Consider the following 23560-nt stretch of genomic DNA (forward strand, 5'->3'; position numbering starts at 1 on the left):
TGTGAGTTCTTTCAGCACTTTGTGTGTTGTTCCAGATTCCAGCATCTGCAACTTCTGATGTTGTGGTAAAGCTTCCAAGGAATATAGAAAGGCACTCAAAACTTCAGTCATATGCATGCAGAATATTGCATCAACCACTTTTCAAACATTTTTCGATCATGCTTTCTATAAATGACACTTTTGGAGAATCCTTTGTGTTGTCTAATATCAAGTCCCACTGTGCAAGATAAAGAGATGGCTTAGGTTGGAATCTGAAGTTCCAAAGTTGAAGCACTGACATTGGCTATAGGCTGATTGATAATATGCCCTACTTCTTTGCAAGTGGTTAGTGGTAATTAAATTTGTAAATAGCATCCTGTATGTGTCCCATTGGAAGTAGACACTCATTATGGATTACATAGAACACAGTCTGAAGCATAAAATAATAATATTTTTTTTCTTCTATATTATGTATTGCATTGAACTGCTGCTGCTAAGTTAACAAATTTCACGACACGTGCCGGTGATAATAAACCTGATTGTGATTCTGGAAATAGCATACTGCAGAGCTTAATTTAGCCCCCAGCACCTTTTGGGTTGTATTCCCAACATCCAAGTGAAGAATTTTCTATGTATTTAGGATGTGATATCCGTCTACAAAACCACACTGGTGAAGTGGGCTTGAGATGTGGTGTGATGGGTAAACTTGCATCTTATGAATTTTTATTGGCATGAGTTCGCTGGTGAAACAAATAGAAATCCTGCGTCAGAGGCTTATTTATTTTCAGTCAGCTATATTGTCTTTCAGAGGACCCAGGAGAGCTTTAGCACTTGCAGAAAACATCTGGGAGAGTGTCAATCCTTTTGTAAGGCCCCCCACTAAACAACCATGTTGAATAAAATGGTCCTGCCATAATGTATGTAAATATGATTGTTTGTGCAAATACCAGGAGGAGACATGAAGCATTGTTATTCCATTTTTAATAAGACAAACATCCATGTTCTGAAAGATCACAAGGTCATTTACACAACACATATTAGTAGCAGAAACATTCCAAAATGACTTTAGATAATACAAGAGTGTTACACAGGTAGAAAACGAGTTTGCAAACCTTACATGGTTCTTTCAATGAAAAGACATGTTTTAATCACCTGAAGGATATATCTGCATTCTTTTATTGATGATAGTCAATTTGTTATCAAATAGTATGACAAACTGTTTCTAACTAATACCAGTGATTGCAAGCACCATATATGCACGCATATTTCATGATAACATCACACCACTACAAAGTAAAATAGTTTAACAGCTGTTCCAAGGGCAATTTGCACTATCCAAGTAAGCATAAAAACTAGGAAAAATTCTCTGTTAAACTTGATACAAGTTTTCAAATTTTCTTTTGAGAAGACATGAAATGATGCAAACACTGATTGTGATTAGGTCTATATGGTAGTGACTAAGCCGGGTCTACAGAAAAGGATAGTTTTAACCAGAGACAGCAGCTATATTGTAACTTGCAGAATTTAGCTTATAAATAACCTGAAAACTGCAGTCAGTTTTTAATTCATTACACTTTTGTCCTCAATTTTATTTCAAAAGCAACAAACCTGTTCTCATGTTTTTTGCTTCAGTATTATTGGCAATAGAAATTGTTCATATATATACTGGCTTTTCTGCTAATCTTGCAGCATTTCAGTCCAAAGATATCATAAAATGAAATATGCCGTACAGAACTAAGGTTAGCAATCAGGTTTTGGTGTGTATAATTTTGGTGTGTGTATAATAGCCATTATACTTTGGTTCATTAACATTTCAAAAATAAAAGTTGGCCAAATTAAGAGGCTACTCCCTTACTACAGAAAATACAATAAGTGACTGTGCATTGGAGTAGTTTTATTGAATCAGATAGTCGTTAGGGCAGGGCTTCATATAAAGCTTAGCATGGTTAAGGTTAGCCTTTTTCAAATACTAAATGGTCATTTGCAGTCATGATGGTGGCTATATAAATTAACTGATTAACTATCATTGATCATCTTGATAAAGATAGAATTATGTATAGCTGTGTATAAACCAAAGCTCAAAATGTTGTCATATTTTAAAAAGTTGTGAATTTTCTATCTGCACAACTTGCAAAAGACAAATGAAAATAGGTTTGTTCCCAACAAGACTGGATTCCATTTTCTCTAGAAATCAAACTACAGTAGAATATGAATTTAAAACATACGATGTACTTTTATTCAGATTTTGATGATCATTTATTGCAAGTAGTACTTAAATGTTTACTTCAATAGTTGCAGATATCAAAAAACTTTCCAATTGATATAAATATCTTCCCTTTTTACAAAAATGTTGCAAATTATATCTTTCAAATTAAAACTTTGCCAGCACTGTTAAGCAAGAATCAATAATGGGACATATAGGAGCTATCATAATAAAAACTTTAACACAAGTACAATTACTTCACAATTGTTCACTGATAAAAAAAACTGAACCTACAGCTTTTCAAAGTATACCAATTTTCTGGGTGGTGACATGTAGTTTATTTAGTTCAACATCACAAATCTATGTTTTACATATTTTATACACAATATAAATTCACACATGTGGCTACTTCTTAAATACATCTAGTTTGTTAACAAAAAGTAATGCTTCAAGGTTTTCATTCAAAACATGTAGAAGGAATATTCTTCTTAAAACACTGATAATTTGTTGAGAAATATCTTTCAGCAGTCCCTTCTGAAATTCTAAATGAGTCCCTAATTACAAAATGTACATTGTGGTCTTCTGATTTGATAATCATACCATAAAATGAATACAGTCATTAAATGCAGAACATTGGGAGAAGAACTCATGTGAGGAAATACACAAGGGTCTTGTGCCAATCTAATTGTGGCTTAACATGTACAATGACATATGGTCCTGACACCTCAACTGCACCATAGGTATCAGCTGATTACTTGAACAGTAGAACTTTATTGTTCCAAGCTTGCCTGCAACAATTATTTGGATTTCCAAATCAGACTCCTGCAAATAATTGTCACTTCAAATTGACATGAAATTTTCAGACAGTTGAAAAAGTGCAACTATATTACATTGAAAAGTGTACTGCTCAATTAAAAAAAAATCTGCAATACAATTCCTTGTCCCTTCAGCTGCCACGTCCTTGCAGTAAGAGACGTCAACAAAACTGGTGTTGGTCTCTTAAAGTAATTATAGTTCTGCAGGTTCTTAATTTCTGAGTATATAGGATCACACTCCACAAACTAACCACAATTATAAGGACTTAAATCTGGTAATTGCAACAAGGGTTTCTGTCAGCAACTGTGAACCATTTCTGTTATGAACCTACAGATTTATATTTTACATGGACTCTGCACAATATATTTCTCTGAATAAAGAAATTTGCACAATATATCCCTCTGCAACCAATGTTTTCTGCATCTCAAATTTTATCAAATATTGTACATCTGTTAAGCATTCTTTATGGGCCATGATCATTTTATTCTCTTATCTTAAGCATTTGGCGATCTGAGTTAATTCAAATGTACCAAATATTCAGTTGTATCACAAATATATTAAGAAGGCATGTAAGGTTCATGAACATGTTACTCATGCTTTTACTGGAGAAGTGGCTATTGAACTTCCGTTTCCATCGACATCTTTCTCTTTATTTCCACTATACTGTCCAATGAATGAACCGTCTTCATTAAATTGCCCTTCTGACCCACCATCTCCATATTCCGCCAAACTGTCATCACTTCCTGTAGGCTTCACTCCATCATTAAGCGACTGTTGACTTTCTTTCAAAGGTTTATCTTCGTTGTCACTGGGGGGAAAAAAGCTGCTGTCAGAAAACCAGTGCAAGGCATATTGATGACAGTGAGCTATAAATTCTCTTGAGATGCATAGCCCCTTTCAAACGAACTGTTTAACAATCTCTTCACTTTCTGCAGGGATTGCTCCTTCCATGATTCCCTCGTCTATTTGTCCCTCCTGGCACATAGCCCTACGAGGAACAGAAATGCTACACCTGCCCATTCACCTTGTCCCTCTCCTTCATTCAGGGCCCCAAACAGTTCTTCCAGGCAAGGCAACACTTCACCTGCAAATCTGTTGGGGTCATCTACTGTATCCAGTGCTCCTGATGTGGCTTTCTCTAGATTGGTGAGACCCAAAGTAAATTGGGGAACTGTTTTGTCGAGCACTTCCGCTCCATCACCAAAAATGGAATTTCCTGATGGCTGACTATTTTAATTCTTATCGCCATTCCCTTTCCAATATGTTGGTCCATGGCCTCCTATTCTGCCATGACAGTGCCGCTCTCTGCGTGGAGGAGCAACACTGCAAATTCCACCTAGGTAGCCTCTAACCAGATGGCATGAAAATTGATTTCTCCTTCTGGTAGTCTTTTCCTATTCCTCTTCCCTCTTTGTCTATACCCCATTCTGGCCTCTTACTGCTTCTCCTCACCTGCCTATGACTTCCTCTTAGTGACCCTCCTTTTTCCATTTCTCCCATAGTCCACTCTCTTCTCCTATCAGATTCTTTCTTCTCCAGCCCTTTACTTTTCCCATCCACCTGGCTTTATCTATCACCTTCTAGCTTGTCCTCCTTCCCCACCCCCCCCCCATCTTCTTATTCTGGCATCTTCCCCCTCCTATCCAGTCCTGGTAAAGGGTCTCAGCCCGAAGGTTGACTGTTTATTCATTTTCATAGATGCTGCCTGAACTGATCAGTTCCTCCAGTATTTTGTGCTTACTGCACTGGATTTTCAACAACTGAAGGAACTCCTTTGTTTATCATCTTTCACTCATTGTTTGAGAAATTAATAATCTTTTATGATAATCCTTCAACACTTCATCAGAGAATACTAATCACCTGGCATCAGAAGCATTTGTAATTTGCCTTCCATGTCAGGCATTTCAAGTCCATGATAATTTCTTTCAAAGGTTAAGTGTATAGCATTAGTATTGATTACTGTATATTGATTTGGAAATTGCAGCAGTCCAGAGCAGCTGGACATTTTAACATTTTCATTGTTGATAATCTTATCAAAAGATAGAATTCATTATGTGAAAAGAATCACTGTTGATCTACATTCTTTGTATAGTTTCAACCCTGACTGCAATATTAGTTTACCAATATTAAATTAGGATGGAATAGTATCATAGCAGTTAGTGCAAAGCTATTACAGCTTTTTGTGGACTTCAATTCTGGTGGCTTTTGTAAGGAGTTTATAAGTCCTCCCTGTAAAACACATGGGTTTCCTCCAGGTGTTCCAGTTTCCTCCCTCAGTCTAAAGGCATACTGCTTGTAGGCTAATTGGTCATTGTAAGTTGTCCAGTGTTTAGGCAAGTGTTACAAAATACAGGTGGGTTGCTGGACAGCAAGAATTGTTGGGCTGGAAGGGCTATTACGCTAAGTAAAAAAATAAATATTAGAATATTGCCACAGGAAACTGTAGATGAACCAGTAGATGCTTTCTTGGTAGTACCTTCAGTCCCAACTAGTCTAAACTTACCTACACTACTCCACACACTGGTCCCTCTATTCTACCATGTTTGTACACTATTGTGCATGTTGCAAGTCCTCTAATTATCATTTTCTATTTTATGCATCAGAGCTGCAAGATGCATCAATGGGATCTACTACCAACATTTCCCAAGTTTTATGTGTTGAGCTTTCCCTTTTAGGGAATCATTTTTAAATCTTTCCTTTGACCTGTTAGTGGCTCCCTTATACTTATGCTTTTCTATGATCTTGCTCTATGGTTTCTCGATTTGAAAACTTGCTTGCATAATTGTATTCATTAGTGACACCCTTGTAGATGGTTTCTGCATGCTGTGCAGCTTTTTGTCCAGTGGAGACTAGCCAAGTAACGAACACAATTATTTAGTCAATACTTCTCTGCTGCTTATACCTACCAGCACCATCCTCATAATTGGCTTTTATTCCAAACTCTTATTTTGATACTTATAATAAGCATCACTATCAATCATTAGCTAAGCATTTACGTTTCTATCACTCTCTGGCAATTACTTGTCTTTTCTGCTCTGGTTCATTTCCCATTATGAGATCGAACAATGTTTCTACCTTCTTTGAACAAGCATGCTGTGTCAAAACAAAACCTGTACAAATAGTAAAAACTCCAGCTGCTTCACTGCTGCTAATTATTCTCTGGACCAAAGGCACATAGTTGACCATCATTCGATTTCTGTTGACTTTAACTCATTTTATATATTTTCCACATACTACTTTCTTAACATCTACTGGATGTTGACATTAACTGATAGAGGTTGGTATTGGCAGCTAGGTAAGTTTATTTCTATAGCTGATTACCCTTTCCATCTGTATTTGTAGACACCTCATAAAACAAATCAACGCTGACTCTAAATGGCTGGCAAGCTCCCATCTGCTTTTGAGATAAATTTTTACTTGCATGGAATTAGGAAATTTCTGAGTTTTCACCGTTACCATCTATCATTTTCCTGCCCGCCCACTGGTGCTGTATTGTTGTGTTTTTAAAAATTGCTTTCAGTTTGGTCACTGGTGGAATATTATATTTAAAGAGCAATTCAGGTTATCATCAGGGATGTGATTTCTTATACTAAACATGTCACAAATTTTTACATCATCTGTTTTGCACATTTTTGTTCTGAGTAATATAATCTTATACAAAACATCCCAAAGGTAATGTAAATGTTGTTTCCGTGCAGATCTGAGTAATAACAAATCATCTGGTACAATAAATCATCTCCTTTAATGATCATTTGTGCCTCTCTGTTGGCTCTGTAGGTAGAATATGCAATACACTGTGGAAAATAGCATAATACATGCCAATAGCATATATTTCACATTATCAGCATTTCTGGGACATAATCTGCTTGTCTGCCAATAATACACAATGCTTCTGGTTTCTACCACTATTGTCACTTAAAGGGAATTGAGCTCTGCATCACACTGCGGCCAAGCAATTTCTTCAGAACAAGAATCCTTGTGCACAGTCGGCAATGACATTTAATTTCTCGGAACAGCAGCAAAAACTGAGCAGCCCGAAGTACGGAGGCAGAGTGGAAAGTAGGGAGAGGTGCTAATATGAATTGAGAGGAGACTAATGGAGCTTGTTAAACTGCAACATGAAAAAGCACAGACAATAGATCATGAGGACAATCAAGTCTGCATGCAGGATTGTCACAGCCAATGTAATGTCCAATGTCAAAATACTGTATCGATAATTGACTCTGAAAAGGCAAAAGCCAAAATGACCACCCTGTTCTCCATTTATCTTAATAACCTTTAGCAATGTTCCTAGCCAGCTACTTATCAAGTTCTTTTTTGAAGTGGAATTTGATAGTGTCAACAGGTTTTGCTAGCTATTGACATTCTACTCCTTGGATCATATGTCCTCTCCATTGCTGTTAAAATCCATGTTAAATACTCATTTTATACATGTACTTCTAATTCCTCTTATAACTGAACATCTGTGTTATTTTTTAGCTTATTTTTCTGTTAAACTGATAGCCAAGACGACTGAGCTTGATTTAAAATGCATCTAATGCTCCCACTGTCACCAACTCTTGGAAACCAATTTTTGGCAGGGAATCTCTTCCATTGAATCTATAAAAGGTGAATAAAAGATTGCAGCATCACTGTTCCCACTGCAGCAACCGTTTCCCACACAAATATCTTTCTTGTCCCTTAACTTGAAATAAAATAAATAGGTAGTGGATGCAGAGATTATGTTACCGTCAGTATTGTTAGCGTCCATTTTTATTAATCCAAACAATACATATTGATACAGAAAATAGGATATTGACTGATACTGTATATACACTGTGAAAAATAGCATATACATGCCAACAGTATATGTTTCACATTATCAGCTTTACAGCACATCATAGCTTTAATTTTGTCATCACAAGACAGAAAATCCACTAGTCACTATGAATAAAACCATTTGTATAGAGCAGAGTTTAATTCTTAACATTAGCATTGGACAAGTATGATTCTATCAGCAGAAAGAAATCAAAAATTTCTCTTTCCATTGTTAGGCATTCTTTTGGTCAGTGGTTTTACATTTGTTGCATGGATTGCATTCTGAAACAGGCCCAGGTTTAATTAGTGCCTTGCAACTATGCAGGTTGGTTAGTTTAAAAATTAAGGATTGGGTGTAAAAGTATCACATAGTATAGGTCTTGGCTCATACACTGGCAACTGCTCATTCTTTACGTTATCAACATTCCTAACAATAATCCCAAAAGTAGAGAAATTAACCTCTTCTATCACCTTTTCCCCAATGAAAACAATTCTTGTTCTGTAAACATTGTTTCATCATTTGAGATGCCATCCACTGAGTTTTTCTGCTGCAATACATCCAGCTGGTAGTGAAGATAGGGTGCTAAGTGTGCACCACATAGAATATATAGCCTTGACACAGGACATTTAACCCATTGTTGCATTTATATCCAACTTGAGGCTCCTCCAGATTTTCCTCAACTAACTCTATAATCACAGCCCTGTATTCATTTGATTGCATATTAAATGCACCTGAAAGTTAAAAGTAAATCTAATGTTGAAGTACATGCATGTTAACATAAACCACCTTGAGATTTATTTCCTTGAAAGCAAATACAGGGAAAATAGAAATGCACTAGAATTTTATAAAAATCTCTATATAAACAGATAGAGACTGAAAAATGCCAATGTGCAAAAGAAGATCAAGACTGTATATATAAATAATACTGAGTTGTAAAGAGTCCTTGAAATTGAGTCTGTAGGTCATAGAATATATAATTTCCTTTGTGGAATTCGATATTCACATCACTCTCTAGGTAGAGATTCCCTTTGAATTCTCCACTTAATTTCTTGGTGACTGTTTTATATTGTTGGCCTTTGATTTTGATTTTTCCCACAAGTGAAAACATTCTGTGCTGGTGGGGAATAAAATATTTCTTAATTTTGAAATCCACTATTTTCATCACTCCTCAGGCTTCCCTTTTCTAGAGTAATAAAACTCAGACTGATGATCATCCTTTCTTCGTAAGCTTTACCTTGTATTTCTGGAAAATCTTTTGTTTTCCATCCTCTTTATTGCCTTTACAGCCTTTATGAAATGATCAGAATTGTGCTCAATATGCCAAGTGTACTGGAACCAGGATATAATGCAAGCTTCTCCACAATTCATTTTTAAGCCTCTAGAAATGATGGTTTACTTTAATATGGCCATAATAAACAGATACTGTAATGCTATTTTTAGTGCTCTGTGTGTTTGCATTTCATGATCATTTGTTCCATTGATGATGAGTTTGTGTCTTACACTGGTATTCTTATTTTTTCTTTTTGAACAGTGCAGATAATAATCTACTGAGATACAATTTTGCTTATTTTTTTGCTAGGAGCCAAGGGGGGTAGTGTTGGGACAGAGAGGTGTGGTTCAAGAGGTAGGATTCATTGCAAATGCTGATATATAGAAAGCCCTTAAACTGATGCAGTGTAAATCAGCCTCTACCTTATTTTAATTCCATATTTCCCAACTAAATTTTTGAAAATTATTTAAAAACCTGTCCCAAGCAAGAGATTTGAAGCAGTTGTGATTTTCGAAAATAATATTCCAATGGAATTGCAAAGGGCAAAGACAGTACTCCCCATTAGCTGAACACCTCTAGATGTGACACTGAGAGCTGTGTTAGCGTGGGGAGGAAACACAGGTGCCTATTGCTATCTGTTGAGCATGGTGTAATGATATTCGGCCAATGTAGGAAGTGAATCGATGATAAGCAGGGGAACCAAAGGTCAGACCAAAGGGTGAGGAACACCACCCAACTTTATGACATACATTTCACCCTATTCCCCACAATCTGGTTTCTTAACCATCAGCTGGAGCTCAGAGACTGCCCACTCATTTCAACTGAAAACCTGTAAGTTAAAATTGCCCAAATTGGCAGCTACAGCAAAGAAGCCATTATCAGCTCTGTGTTAAGACTGTGAGATAGTATAATAATAGTGCTTTCACTAAATTACCTGACTGGTAAACCACTACGCTTAATGGCCTGTGCAGACATACCCCCACTTTGCTTTACCTTCCTATCCCTCTGTTTTTCAGTTATGTACCTTAATTGATGCTAAAACACCTCCTTCTTAAAGGCAGCTCATTATTCTCTAACAGTTTTGTATGTCAAACTTTGGTTACAATTTACCCTGGCTCAACACTAGTAAATACTATGACATTATGATCACTTTTTCATAAATGTTGACCTATCACATCCACACGTACAAATCTAGCAATTGGAACAGGAACATACTTCTCTTGAAAATTATTTTGCAAGCGTTACAGAAGCTCTTCATGTTCTCTGAACTTAATGTGCAGGAAAATCATGGAAAATGCAAAAACTGTAGTCTATTATAAACAAGCGAAAATCTGCAGATGCTGGAAATCCAAGCAACACATACAAAATGCTGGAGGAACTCAGCAGGCCAGGCAGCATCTATGGAAAAGAGTACAGTCAATGTTTTGGACTGAGACCCTTCATCAGGACCGGAGAAAAGATGAGGAGTCTGAATTAGAAGGTGGGGGGATGGGAGGAAGAAACACAAGGTGATAAGTGAAACTGGGGAGTTGATTGGTGAGAGAGATACAGGGCTGGAGAAGGGGGAATCTGATAGGAGAGGACAGAAGGTCATGGGAGAAAAGGGGAAGGAGTGTTCCTCCCCCTATCACATATCACCTTATGTTTCTTTCTCCCCTCCCCTCACCTTCTAACTCTGACTCCTCATTTTTTTCCAGTCCTGATGAAGGGTCTAGGCCCAAAATGCCAGCTATGCTCATTTCCAGAAATGCTGTCTGGCCTGCTGAGTATTATAATTATTTTCAGCTTTTGCCCTTTGTTGTAATTTCTCTGTACATCTCTGCCACTCACTGGTGACATCCAGGGTACTGGTTTTAGCTCTACCCAACCAGATTCTGTGTTTAACCCCTCTGCCATCCTCTCTGTCCAGTTCTTCTATATAGTAAAATTGTGGTAGTTGGCTATCCGTTTATTAGGAAATCCCGGTGATTTGGCATCTGGCTAAATAGGTCTCTCTAACACGCTGGGGCACTGGTTCCCATGCTCCTCATCACACTCCAGAGTTTCTGCTCAAACACTCTCCACCATGTATTGTGGGCAGATTCCTGTGCTCTCAGTAACAGACTAGGGCCCAGATACATGCATTCCCTTTAAATTCAATTGGGTCCTGGTTCTTGCACTCTTTTGAAACTTGCCTGGTTCTGTTTACACTGCTCGCTTGAAACTTTATGGATCGTTGGGACATACAGATTCCCACTTTACTGTGTACCATCTATATTAAAGGTATATAAAGATATCCGGAAGTATAATTTGGTTCAATATCCAACAGTCCATCAAGCCTTGGTTGTCTACTGTATATATTAGAGCTTTGAATGAAGCAGCTTTATAGATTGTGAATGCTTTGTTTGTCATCTTCCAAGCTTTAGTGGTTCTGGAATTGAAAGGTAGAAAGTGTGATCTTAAAAGATGAGAAAGTAGGGAAATTAATGGTCAGTTAGCCTGATTTTAATGCGATGATCCTGGAACTGGAAAAAATGAAAGATGTAACAGAAAAAAGCCTTGAAAGGAATCAAAGGGTTAAACAGAGTTAACATGGATTTCTGAAAGTTAAATCATGTTTCACTTATCTGTTGGAGTCCTTTGAGTATGTGATTAGTAGAGCAGATAAATGGGAATCAATGGATGGAGTATTTTGATTTTTGGAAAGTTTGAAATCAACTCTGACAAAGGATGTTGGTTAACAAGGTGAAAGCATATGGCATGTATTGGGAGTGTGTGGTTGAGCAAGTGGGATTATAACTTAGATAGAGAGTTTTATCAACCAGAATACAGACAATGAGAATAGATGGATCTTTTTGTTATGCTCTGCCTAGTCAAGTACCACAGGGACTGGTGCATGCCTCCAGTAATTCATCATTAATGTCCACAATTTGACCATACAAAATAAAATGATTGAGCAGAGTCAAAATTTATATGGAGAAAATGGAAACCATATTTGACTAATCTATTGTGAGAATGTATTTTAGTGGAGATGCTGAGGGTAATTCTAAGGGGGTGGCATTTGAACTTTAAGTAGCTCTCAATAAAGCCCTGTGCTAAAGGTCCATGTAAACAAGCACATACTGACTGTTGGCTAATAGACAGAACATACGGGAATTGAGAGGAGAGGAGGTTCTGCCTAGCCAGATATGACAGGGCTTTGTGATTAGATTCTAATTATCCACAATCTATATGAATACTTTAGCTAAGGGGGCTAAATTTCTATCTGTCAGTGACACATAGCTCAATGGGAATGTAAGAAATGATCAGGATGTAAAAAAGACATCAAGGAGATATGGACAAGCTCAGCAAATAAACATCAGCTTGGCAGATATAGTATAATGTGGAAAAATACGGGGAGATTCACTGTGTTTGAAAAAACATAAATACTGAATAATTTCAAATGGTGAGAAATTAATACTGTTGATGTTAAAAGAGACTTTGCTTTGTGTACATACATTTCTGAAAGTTCATATGCAGGTACAGCTGGCAGGAAGAAGAGTAAATGGTATGTTAACCTTTACTGTGAGTAGATCTGGTTACAGGTTTAAGGATGTCTTGGTCCAATTATACTGCAACTTGCTGAGACTGGGACCTAAGTACCATTTACAATTTTAGTATACTTACCCAAAATGTGATATGTTCTGTTATTGAGAGAGTGCAGTAAAGATACACCAGATTCAGCCTGGTTCTATGAGTCTGTATCATGAGTCCTGTGGGCCAGTGCATTCATATTTCTTAATTGTTGTCTTATCAAAAGCCATTAAGGCCTTGTGCTTCCTGTATAAACTTGTCAAGTTAATTTTGATTGGCACGGGTTTTCCATGTACTCTGATTATTTAAAGCAGACTCCCATTTAGCGCTTATCACAGGGCACTTGTGTTTCGAGAATGATTCGTTTTATGGTGTTGCTCAATCAAGCCACCAATGTGCTGTTAAAATTTCTATGAATAAGCTCTAGTTCCTGTCTCTAGGTGGGAGTCCGCAGTTCCTCTGCACCTGGGTCCGGTCTGTCAGCATACACAGTGACAGTTTCAATTCCACTGGGGAAGTTCCTCCGCACCTGGGTCCGGTCTGTCAGCGTACACTGTGACAGTTTCAATCCCACCGGGGAAGTTCCCCCGCACCTGGGTCCGGTCTGTCAGCATACACTGTGACAGTTTCAATTCCGCCGGGGAAGTTCCCCCGCACCTGGGTCCGGTCTGTCAGCGTACACCGTGACAGTTTCAATTCCACTGGGGAAGTTCCTCCACACCTGGGTCCGGTCTGGCAGCGTACACCGTGACAGTTTCAATTCCACTGGGGAAGTTCCTCCGCACCTGGGTCCGGTCTGTCAGCGTACACCGTGACAGTTTCAATTCCACCGGGGAAGTTCCTCCGCACCTGGGTCCGGTCTGTCAGCGTACACCGTGACAGTTTCAATTCCACCGGGGAAGTTCCTCCGCACCTGGGTCCGGTCTGTCAGCGTACACCGTGACAGTTTCAATTCCACTGGGGAAGTTCCTCCGCACCTGGGTCCGGTCTGTCAGCGTACACCGTGACAGTTTCAATTCCACTGGGGAAGTTCCTCCGCACCTGGGTCCAGTCTGTCAGCGTACACCGTGACAGTTTGAATCCCACCGGGGAAGTTCCTCCGCACCTGGGTCCGGTCTGTCAGCGTACACCGTGACAGTTTGAATCCCACTGGGGAAGTTCCTCCGCACCTGGGTCCGGTCTGTCAGCGTACACCGTGACAGTTTCAATTCCACTGGGGAAGTTCCTCCGCACCTGGGTCCGGTCTGTCAGCGTACACCGTGACAGTTTCAATTCCACTGGGGAAGTTCCTCCGCACCTGGGTCCGGTCTGTCAGCGTACACCGTGACAGTTTGAATCCCACCGGGGAAGTTCCCCCGCACCTGGGTCCGGTCTGTCAGCGTACACCGTGACAGTTTCAATTCCATTGGGGCAGTTCCTCCGCACCTGGGTCCGGTCTGTCAACGTACACCGTGACAGTTTGAATCCCACTGGGGAAGTTCCTCCGCACCTGGGTCCGGTCGGTCAGCATACACCGTGACAGTTTGAATCCCACCGGGGAAGTTCCTCCGCACCTGGGTCCGGTCTGTCAGCGTACACCGTGACAGTTTGAATCCCACCGGGGAAGTTCCTCCGCACCTGGGTCCGGTCTGTCAGCGTACACCGTGACAGTTTGAATCCCACTGGGGAAGTTCCTCCGCACCTGGGTCCGGTCTGTCAGCGTACACCGTGACAGTTTCAATCCCACTGTGGTAGTTCCTCCGCACCTGGGTCCGGTCTGTCAGCGTACACCGTGACAGTTTCAATTCCATTGGGGCAGTTCCTCCGCACCTGGGTCCAGTCTGTCAACGTACACCGTGACAGTTTGAATCCCACTGGGGAAGTTCCTCCGCACCTGGGTCCAGTCTGTCAGCGTACACTGTGACAGTTTCAATCCCATTGGGGCAGTTCCTCCGCACCTGGGTCCGGTCTGTCAGCGTACACCGTGACAGTTTCAATTCCACCGGGGAAGTTCCTCCGCACCTGGGTCCGGTCTGTCAGCGTACACCGTGACAGTTTCAATTCCACTGGGGCAGTTCCTCCGCACCTGGGTCCGGTCTGTCAGCGTACACCGTGACAGTTCCAATTCCACTGGGGAAGTTCCTCCGCACCTGGGTCCGGTCTGTCAGCGTACACCGTGACAGTTCCAATTCCACCGGGGAAGTTCCTCCGCACCTGGGTCCGGTCTGTCAGCGTACACCGTGACAGTTTGAATCCCACCGGGGAAGTTCCTCTGCACCTGGGTCCGGTCTGTCAGCGTACACCGTGACAGTTTCAATTCCACTGGGGAAGTTCCTCCGCACCTGGGTCTGGTCTGTCAGCGTACACCGTGACAGTTTGAATTTCACTCGGGAAGTTCCTCCGCACCTGGGTCTGGTCTGTCAGCGTACACCTTGACAGTTTCAATTCCACCGGGGAAGTTCCTCCGCACCTGGGTCCGGTCTGTCAGCGTACACCGTGACAGTTTCAATTCCACCGGGGAAGTTCCCCCGCACCTGGGTCCGGTCTGTCAGCGTACACCGTGACAGTTTCAATTCCACTGGGGAAGTTCCTCCGCACCTGGGTCCGGTCTGTCAGCATACACCGTGACAGTTTCAATTCCACCGGGGAAGTTCCTCTGCACCTGGGTCCGGTCTGTCAGCGTACACCGTGACAGTTTCAATTCCATTGGGGAAGTTCCTCCGCACCTGGGTCCGGTCTGTCAGCGTACACCGTGACAGTTTCAATTCCACTGGGGAAGTTCCTCCGCACCTGGGTCCGGTCTGTCAGCGTACACCGTGACAGTTTCAATTCCACTGGGGAAGTTGAAGGTCTGTTGTCTACAACTCCAGAAGTCCACTGGAGGCTGTAGGCCAGTCCTGGGGTTTGAGGACTGTCTGTGCATGTGAGTGGAAGGTAGGAAATGGGCTTGGTTCTCCTGGTGTTGTTTTGCTGCTTGTTGTGCATTGTTTTGTTGTATTCGGTTTTGTTCTGCTGAGCATTGTGGACATGATATGTTGGTGCCAGAATCTGTGGCGACACTTGTCAGCTGCTCCCAGCACATCCTTGTGTTGTCGTTAAAGCAAACAATGCATTTCACTGTATTTTTCAATGTACATGTGAACATTGAAGGAATCTGAATTTGTGATGTATAGTCTATCCCTATGCAAAGAAATTCAGGAGGTTTAGATCATATTCTTTTGAATTTATAAGAATAGGTGAACATATTGAAATATTGATAATTATTAGAGTATTTAATGGGATAGAAATGGGGAGGCTGATTCAGATAGCTGAAGAATTTAGGATTGGAAGTCACATTATTGAAATAAGGTGTAGGACATTTACAACTGAACTGAGGAAAGATTTCTTCACAGAGGGATGTAAGCCTTCAGCATTCCCTCACCCAAGGGCTGTGAAGCCTTAGTCATTTCCTGCATTCCAACCAGAGATCCATAGATTTCTGGCTACTAGAGGAATCAAAGGAGATGTAGAGAGTGTCAGAAAATGGCACAACCCCATAATTTTGTTGAATGACAATGCAGGTTTGAGGGGCCTACATCTAATAATGATTTTCGTAAATATGTATCGTAAGTGCGAGTTATCCTGTACACAAATGTACATAACTCTCTTCAAGGCTACTCTGCTGTTTTGATTCTAATTTATAGTATGTTTCAGGACAAATATCAATACCTGAGCTGTGTAAAATTTCAGTCTATGGCGTGTACCATTCTATCATCATTTGGACAGAAACCTAGGCTAATGGATACACAATGGGGTAACACTTCCAGTTTAATGATGAGTATAGTTAGTTTGTCACTGACATTGATGTAAAATACATTTAATTAATGGAACTTCTTCAGCAGAAACATGCAGAGAAAGCTCGCCCACTATAGGACCTGCAATAAGTGGGATCCAAGGCCATAAAAATCTATTACATGCACAGTCCAAAGCTAGATTTGCACAAAATTAAGATAAAAACTTCATAGCCAGTTTAGTACAGTTCCATGACTTGGTATGACCGGCCAAAAAATGAGAGATTCTGAATTCTGCAGAGTGAAAAACATACAAAAACAAGAACTAAAATATCTAAAAATATCAATTTTCTTTTAAGTATGTAAAACTAAATAATAGCACACTTATAATTGTAAACAAACAAATGTATTAACACATACAAAACTACTTCAATAAATCTAAATTAACAAAATTTGTCCCTTTAAACTATTTTTTCTTTCAAAATAATAAAGGTGAACTAGGGGTACACTTTCTGCACTTCAACTTCTCAACATGCAGAGAACCTTACATTAAATTAACTCCTGGAACTTGTGATGAATCACCACAAATTGTTAGCATTTCACTGAATTCCAGCTCTGTCTGACAGATATTTAGGGATTTCCATGCACATGTCGAGAGGGACAGAAATCCCAAATTTGCCGTCCATTACACAGGATAAACCTTGTGTCCTGTATGTTGATAGTATTGCCAAGTCTTGATAAGTCTGACATACAATTCAGATATTGACATAGAACTGAGAAGAGAACAAAACAAGAACAGACTCTTCAGCCCACGATGTGTGTGCCAACCACGATATCACATCAAACTAATCCTATCTGCCTGCTCATAATCTATATCCCTCCAATCTCTGCCTGTTTATGTGCTTCCCTAATTTCAATATCGTAAGCTTGCACCGCCTCCCTTAATAGCACCTTCCAGATACTTTCCACTCTAGTAAAAAAAACTTGCCTGGTGAATCTTCCTTAAAGTTTCCTCCTCTAATCTAAATATTCCTGCTAGCATTTGACATTTCCACCACTGGAAAAAGGCCGGGTATCTACCCTATCTATGCCTTATATAATGTTATATATGTCTATCAGCTCACATCTGAACCTCCAAAGCTCCAACCTGGGAACACAAACCAAGCTATTCAACCTTTCCTTACAGCTCATACTTTGTAATCCAGGCAGCATCCTGGTGAACCTCTCCTGCACCCTCTTCAAAGCCTCCATATCCATCGTGTAAAGCAATGATCAGAACTGCACAGAGTAATTGTAATGTGGTCTGGCCAAAGTTCTATCTGAATAATAATTAATGCAGTTAAAAATTTGTTTTAAGTTGGAGGAAATTTCTGAAGTAATTTGGAAAAAAATATCAGGAATTACTAGCCTTATTGTGGAAATAAAAAGAATAGATTATGACCATTGAAAGATTAAAATGTGTTGATATTTTAAATAATCCCTCAGCAAATGAATTAAATTAAATTTTTACATCATTATTGCAGAGCCTTCAATACCCAAGTATCAGCACATTTGATGAAGGAAAAACTTAGATCAACAAGAATAACATTTTAAAAGTCATATCAGCAACAAGTAAATACTGTTACTTACCTTTCTAAAGATCTGTATCCAATACGGTTAGCATAAAACAAAAGTAGGTACTGCATTAAACTTAAAATCTTTTCTATGCAAAGAAAATTGTTCAGTGACAAACTATGACAAGTTTCATCAAATGAAATAAAATGAAAAGATAATATTGCAAAGTATGATAATGTATCTTTATGTAATAATACAGGATGTTTTCCTTGTTACTTACCCTAGCAATGAGGGAAGGATAGCTCATCCATTTGCCATAAAGAAAGGGATTTTTTAAGAGAATTGACTTTCTATTGCCAAATACATTTTTTCTCATGAATGCAAGTATAACATAAATTTTATTAGTCAGAAATCTTTAGGCAATTTTCTAGATTTTATTTTTAACCTTCAGAGTGTTACCTAAATGCAAATTAGCCAGAATTTCAGTTTGGATAAACATTGTGGTTGCACAATTCCTTATGAATGCTCTTGCAGAGATTTCAAAATATTTCACAACACACAAATTAATTGTACACATAGCAACATTTTACAGATAGTATTGAGGTTGAATAGTAAATTATTTATATTGGTCACTTTGGCCAAGGAAGTAACAAGAGATATGAAACAAAGAGCACCATATGATTCTTTTGAATTCCACTTCAACACCTTGGTTTCCATGTGAATGAAAGAAAAAGGCAGAAAGTGATTTAATATCAGATCAGATGGATAACTATTCTGATGTGGCATGATGATCAATTGTAAGAGACATTTCAAACCAAATATATTTCTGTCAATCTTCCTGCTCAATTCTCCTGATAAGATTGAATGCATAATTAACAATTGCTGCAGGTCAGGAATAGTCACTATCTGACACAACTGGAAATAACCATAGTTGATTAAGACGCAACTCAGGAAATAACCATGACAACCTTTCAGTTGAAAATTAATGCACCAGATGATCAATATTTTTATTTTTCATTTAGATAAAGAGTAAAAATAAAAGTTTCAATGACACTGAGAAAAAGAAGCTTTACAACCCAGGCTTTTTATGTAAGCAATTTAATCATTGGTCAACTCAAGTGCATATTAAATGTTGTGAAATGTGGTTTAATGTTGCAATATATTTTAGATGCTCAAAGACATTGTTCCATTTCACTGAAATAACTCCCAAAGCTAAATATGCATTTCTTGCACACCAAGTCAAAACTCAGACTAGTTAATTTGCTATTAAATACCCAATGGATTGTAATATTACTACCAAGATAAAACACAACTTTCTCCTTAAACTTCTTTAATATTACATTAATTCTTTAATTTGCTGCAGGCGTACAAGTATCTACTAAAATGGGAAAATAGAAACAATTTTAAACTGCACATTTTCTGTCATGTGAGCTGGACTGTCAGGTGCAGGGCTTGTCTGGTTACATTGAAAACAATACTGCAGGCATAAGACAAATTTAAATTAGCTATCAGTTTTAAGATCTGGGACAAAAATAAAAAGATCACAAGCTGTAAAATGAAATAAATTGTCCGTTGTTTCATGTAATGGTAGTTCATATTGGTGTGACACGGATAACTCAAAATAGTACGAAAAACGTCCTTCCTTTTGGCAAATGTCCATTTAACTGATGCACTGTTTGGATGGGGCTGAAATGCTGGGAGCGCTCAGATACTTCCCAGAGTATGGTGAGTTAGTTGGGATGAAGTGGAAGGAGTGGAACCATAGGCTAAACAAGAAATTTATTAAAAATATACATTCAGCATTTGTGGTTCATTTGAAGGGTTATGATTATGGTAGGAAAAAATTAGTAACACATCCTTAACACAAAACTGGGTGAAGTACCCCATCCGCATGTTCTGCTTTTGTTTCCTATTGTACTGCTGTATTGAAACAGGTTCTAAGTTCTAATTTACACATAACACAAGTTCTAATTAGGCATCTGGACTTGGCTAGATTTCAAAGAAGATACTGGTGTCTGAAAATAGTTCCTCAGTCCTGATCTAGGCTGTGGGAATCAAGCAGGGCACATATTACATTTATTTTCTCTTAAGTTCCTTATGCTAGGTACCTTTGTCTAAATAATAACACTCCATTCTTTTCTGTATTAATGAAATCACCACTGCAGAGATAGTTTAATGCTTTGAATCAATAAAACTGTATGTGTTGAATTGATTTTTCCCTTTTTTGCTACACTGTAACTAAGACGCAGTCATGAAGATAACAACAAAATCAAGATCTACACATGTTAAAGATGTAGTATTTAGTGAGAAATGTCATTTATTTCTGCAGTCATAGATCCAGGCTATCATGGAAGCTGGAGAATATTGATAAATAGCAAAGATGATCATGATTATCATTGATCATTGAGAAATGAAAAGTTAGCTTTATTTGATTGAATATTCTGCCCCAGCAGATAGATTAAAAATGGTGAAGGAAAATTAAGTGCAAACAAAATGAGGGGCCAAAATTGAATTGGCATGGAAACTGTGTGGCAGATTAAAACCTCGCCTATTCAAATTTGTGAAAGCAAGGCACAAAATTAGTGCTGTCTGTCCATTTTTTATAATTTTAGCATCCAGCACCACGAAGTGCACTGTTGATCGTCTTGTTGTAACAACAAGGGGATGGAAATCAGATGGTTGGTGGCAGTGCAAGGCAATTTGTGATTAACGGCAGCCTTCACCTCTTAAAGTAGAGGCTTCTTGTGCCCGCAACCGGCAGTCATTCCAGAAATCTTTGCGGATTGCTAAAGGAGATGGCAAATTATAATATGCAGCCCGGCACCAATTATCAGGGACAATCCAGAGGCTCTGATGACTTATTCCCATTCAAATCTTCACTCCTTCATTCCACAGCTTGCGCCCATCTGAGCAATTTACAAAATGTGGCACTGCTAATGGGAGTAATATGCATATAACAATAAACCTGACATTACACAGAATTGAACAGAGAAGCCCATAAGCATGTTTGAAAACTGCTCCATGCCTGGATGGGTCCAGAGAGACCTGTCACATGGCAGGGCTTTATCTGAGGTGGTCTGGTGCATATTCCACACCCTCATCATCATGAGTGAGCAGCCTTTGCTGCCAACTCTTCAGAATGTTGCTCAGGAGCAGAAGCATGAGGTGGTGTTCAATGAGATGGAGATAGACAGGAGAGGGAAAGTGTTTGTCTAGGCTGCCCATGAAAGAACTTTGACCATGCAAAACATCAGTTGAATCCCTAGTTCCCTAGACATCAAGAATCCCAATGTCACTGACCATCCACAGTGCTGAAAGCTATTCTAGATGGGTTTTTTAAAATCTACAAAACATCAATTTCTCAATACCATTTATATAGCTTCCCTAACTAGTTCCCCAATATCATGCTTTACCTTCTGTTAGTTGAACACCGCTCACTTTCAATAGAGAGACAATTAATGCGATCAAAGGACTACCTCAAAAAACTGTTATCAAAAAAAATATTTTCAACTCTGTTCCTGAAATGCTCTCCGACTGAAACATTCTCCAGATCATTGCCCAAAATTAGACTGAACATTGCTTGCTTTCTTGTTGTCCTGAAAGTACGCAATTCAAGAATCACTCCCACTTCTATCATAAACATTTTTATTAAGCCAGCCTGTCTTAGGATCATTAAAGACTTTAACTATCACTGTAGTGTAGTTCATGCATGTTTTGGTAATTCATTTGAAAGTTATTGCTTATTTTCCTTTCCGTTACTTGGTCACATTTAATACACTTTGACTTCACTTCTCCAGAAAAATACTGAAAATATGTAAGCTTTTTAAAATGCATTTACCAATGCATTTCCCTGAGACCAATTCGGAGACTGCTACATTTTAGGTCCTGTGGCAATTTCATTGATTCCAAAGTGGACCATGACCTGGCTATTCCTGTTCTCCTTCCTGCACACTTACAGCAGAGTTCACATCAGGTGAGATTAGTGTGAGAATGGACACAAATGCCCATGAGTTGTTTTGTCTACAGAATTATGGTACGTTTTTATAAAGCCAAAGATATGCTCAAAACCGGATTCCTACAAGGTGATGTTCTTTACCATTATTTTCAGAACCAAAATATAGTGCGAAGCTTCTAGACTCTGGTTCCTCCTGACCTGGCTCAATGTATGCCCCACATGGATTTCAGATACTCCTCAAGTTTAAAGTCCCTAAGTTTGACTTGCCATATTCTACATCTAGAATATGTGAGTTTACTTGACTTCCTGTTTTGCACAGGGAGAGCAGGCATTAGACTTAGCTCTACTACAATGTTGGGAAAAATTTCATTCCAATTTAGCTGGTTCCAGCTTCTTCTTCTTCTAGTAATGTTTACTGGTGGTTGGCAGACCAGTGTAAGGTGCATTACCGCCACCTACTGAGAATCATTCAAGCACACCAAATACCTTTCTTCTCGAAAGTCTTCCTCAACGCCACCATCCCTTTCACATTGTGTCCCTACAACTCCACATAGATCTATGAGCATTAAAATCCCAAATCCATTAGCTAACAATCTTCTAGCATTCTGTTGTAAGATTAAAAAACAGAAAAAAGAAAAAAAAGAAAAAACATTATCAACCTTTCTTTGAATTCTGAATGTCATTTACCTCTTAATCATTAATATCAGAATCAGGCTTATTATCACCAGCATGTGATGTGAAATTTGTTAACTTAGCAGCAGCAGTTCAATGCAATACATAATAATAAGAGAAAACAAACAACAATAATAATAATACAATTATTAATAAATTAATTAATCATAATTAAAATTAATGACAAACATAAATAAACAAGTAAATAAATTATGTATATTGAATAGATTAAAAAACATGCAAAAACTTCTGAAGTCAAGTCTTTCAAACTAATCTTTTTCTGTCCTACTTTTAGGTTGTGCTGTATAATTTATCACATCTGCAATGAAAGTGACAAACAATCAGTGAATCCTTTGTTTTACAATCATGCACTTTACACACTGTCTTTAAACTGAACATTAATAGGTCCCATTGACATCGTTATCTGTACTTTCTCCAGAGCGCTATGCATATGATGTGCCCATTTTCACCTGAGCACACTGCACTTCCACAGCTTTATTAGATACAGGATATCCTGCATTAGCAGAGCTATGTTCCCCTCCACAGCTGATACAATTTCGCCAAATGCCTTCTGCACAATTGACATAATCATGTTCTCCACCACATCTACATCACCACTTTTTACCCTTTCACACCACTGCTACATGACCAAACTTCTGGCATTGAAAACATCTCAGAGAAGGTGGCACATAGACTTGAACATATAACTCATATAACCTAAATTAATCCAATCCAGCAACTTCTCCCCATCAAATGAGATCAATTTGAAATACCTCTTTCAACAGACGTATTTCAACAGAGGTTACGGCCGAGAATGAACCAGAGCACAGAAGTATATAACCAGGGCATACTTATTCGACCCATTCCAAGGCTAAAGTGATAGCAACCATCTCAGACACGAGAACTGATACTTTGCGTGATTATCTTTACTTAATAATCACCTGAACTTTGGAACACAAACAGAAACATCTGAATGAGGTGTCATGGAGCACTTGAGCCATCTGTGCAGATA

General features: G+C 38.9%; 1 protein-coding gene across 1 annotated transcript in view; it reads right to left on the bottom strand.

Moving 5' to 3' along the window:
- Positions 1-961: 961 nt before the first annotated feature.
- Positions 962-23560, bottom strand: part of chl1b (cell adhesion molecule L1-like b) — a 547507-nt gene continuing 524908 nt past the window's right edge. The window contains exons 28-29 of the mRNA XM_059944908.1: positions 17997-18008; positions 962-3806 (exon numbers count right to left, since the gene is read on the bottom strand). Coding sequence (XP_059800891.1) covers positions 3590-3806; positions 17997-18008 — 229 coding nt within the window. The 3' untranslated portion in view covers positions 962-3589. The remainder of the gene's footprint in view (positions 3807-17996; positions 18009-23560) is intronic.

This window comes from Hypanus sabinus, chromosome 19, assembly GCF_030144855.1.
Source record: "Hypanus sabinus isolate sHypSab1 chromosome 19, sHypSab1.hap1, whole genome shotgun sequence".
NCBI lineage: Eukaryota > Metazoa > Chordata > Chondrichthyes > Myliobatiformes > Dasyatidae > Hypanus > Hypanus sabinus.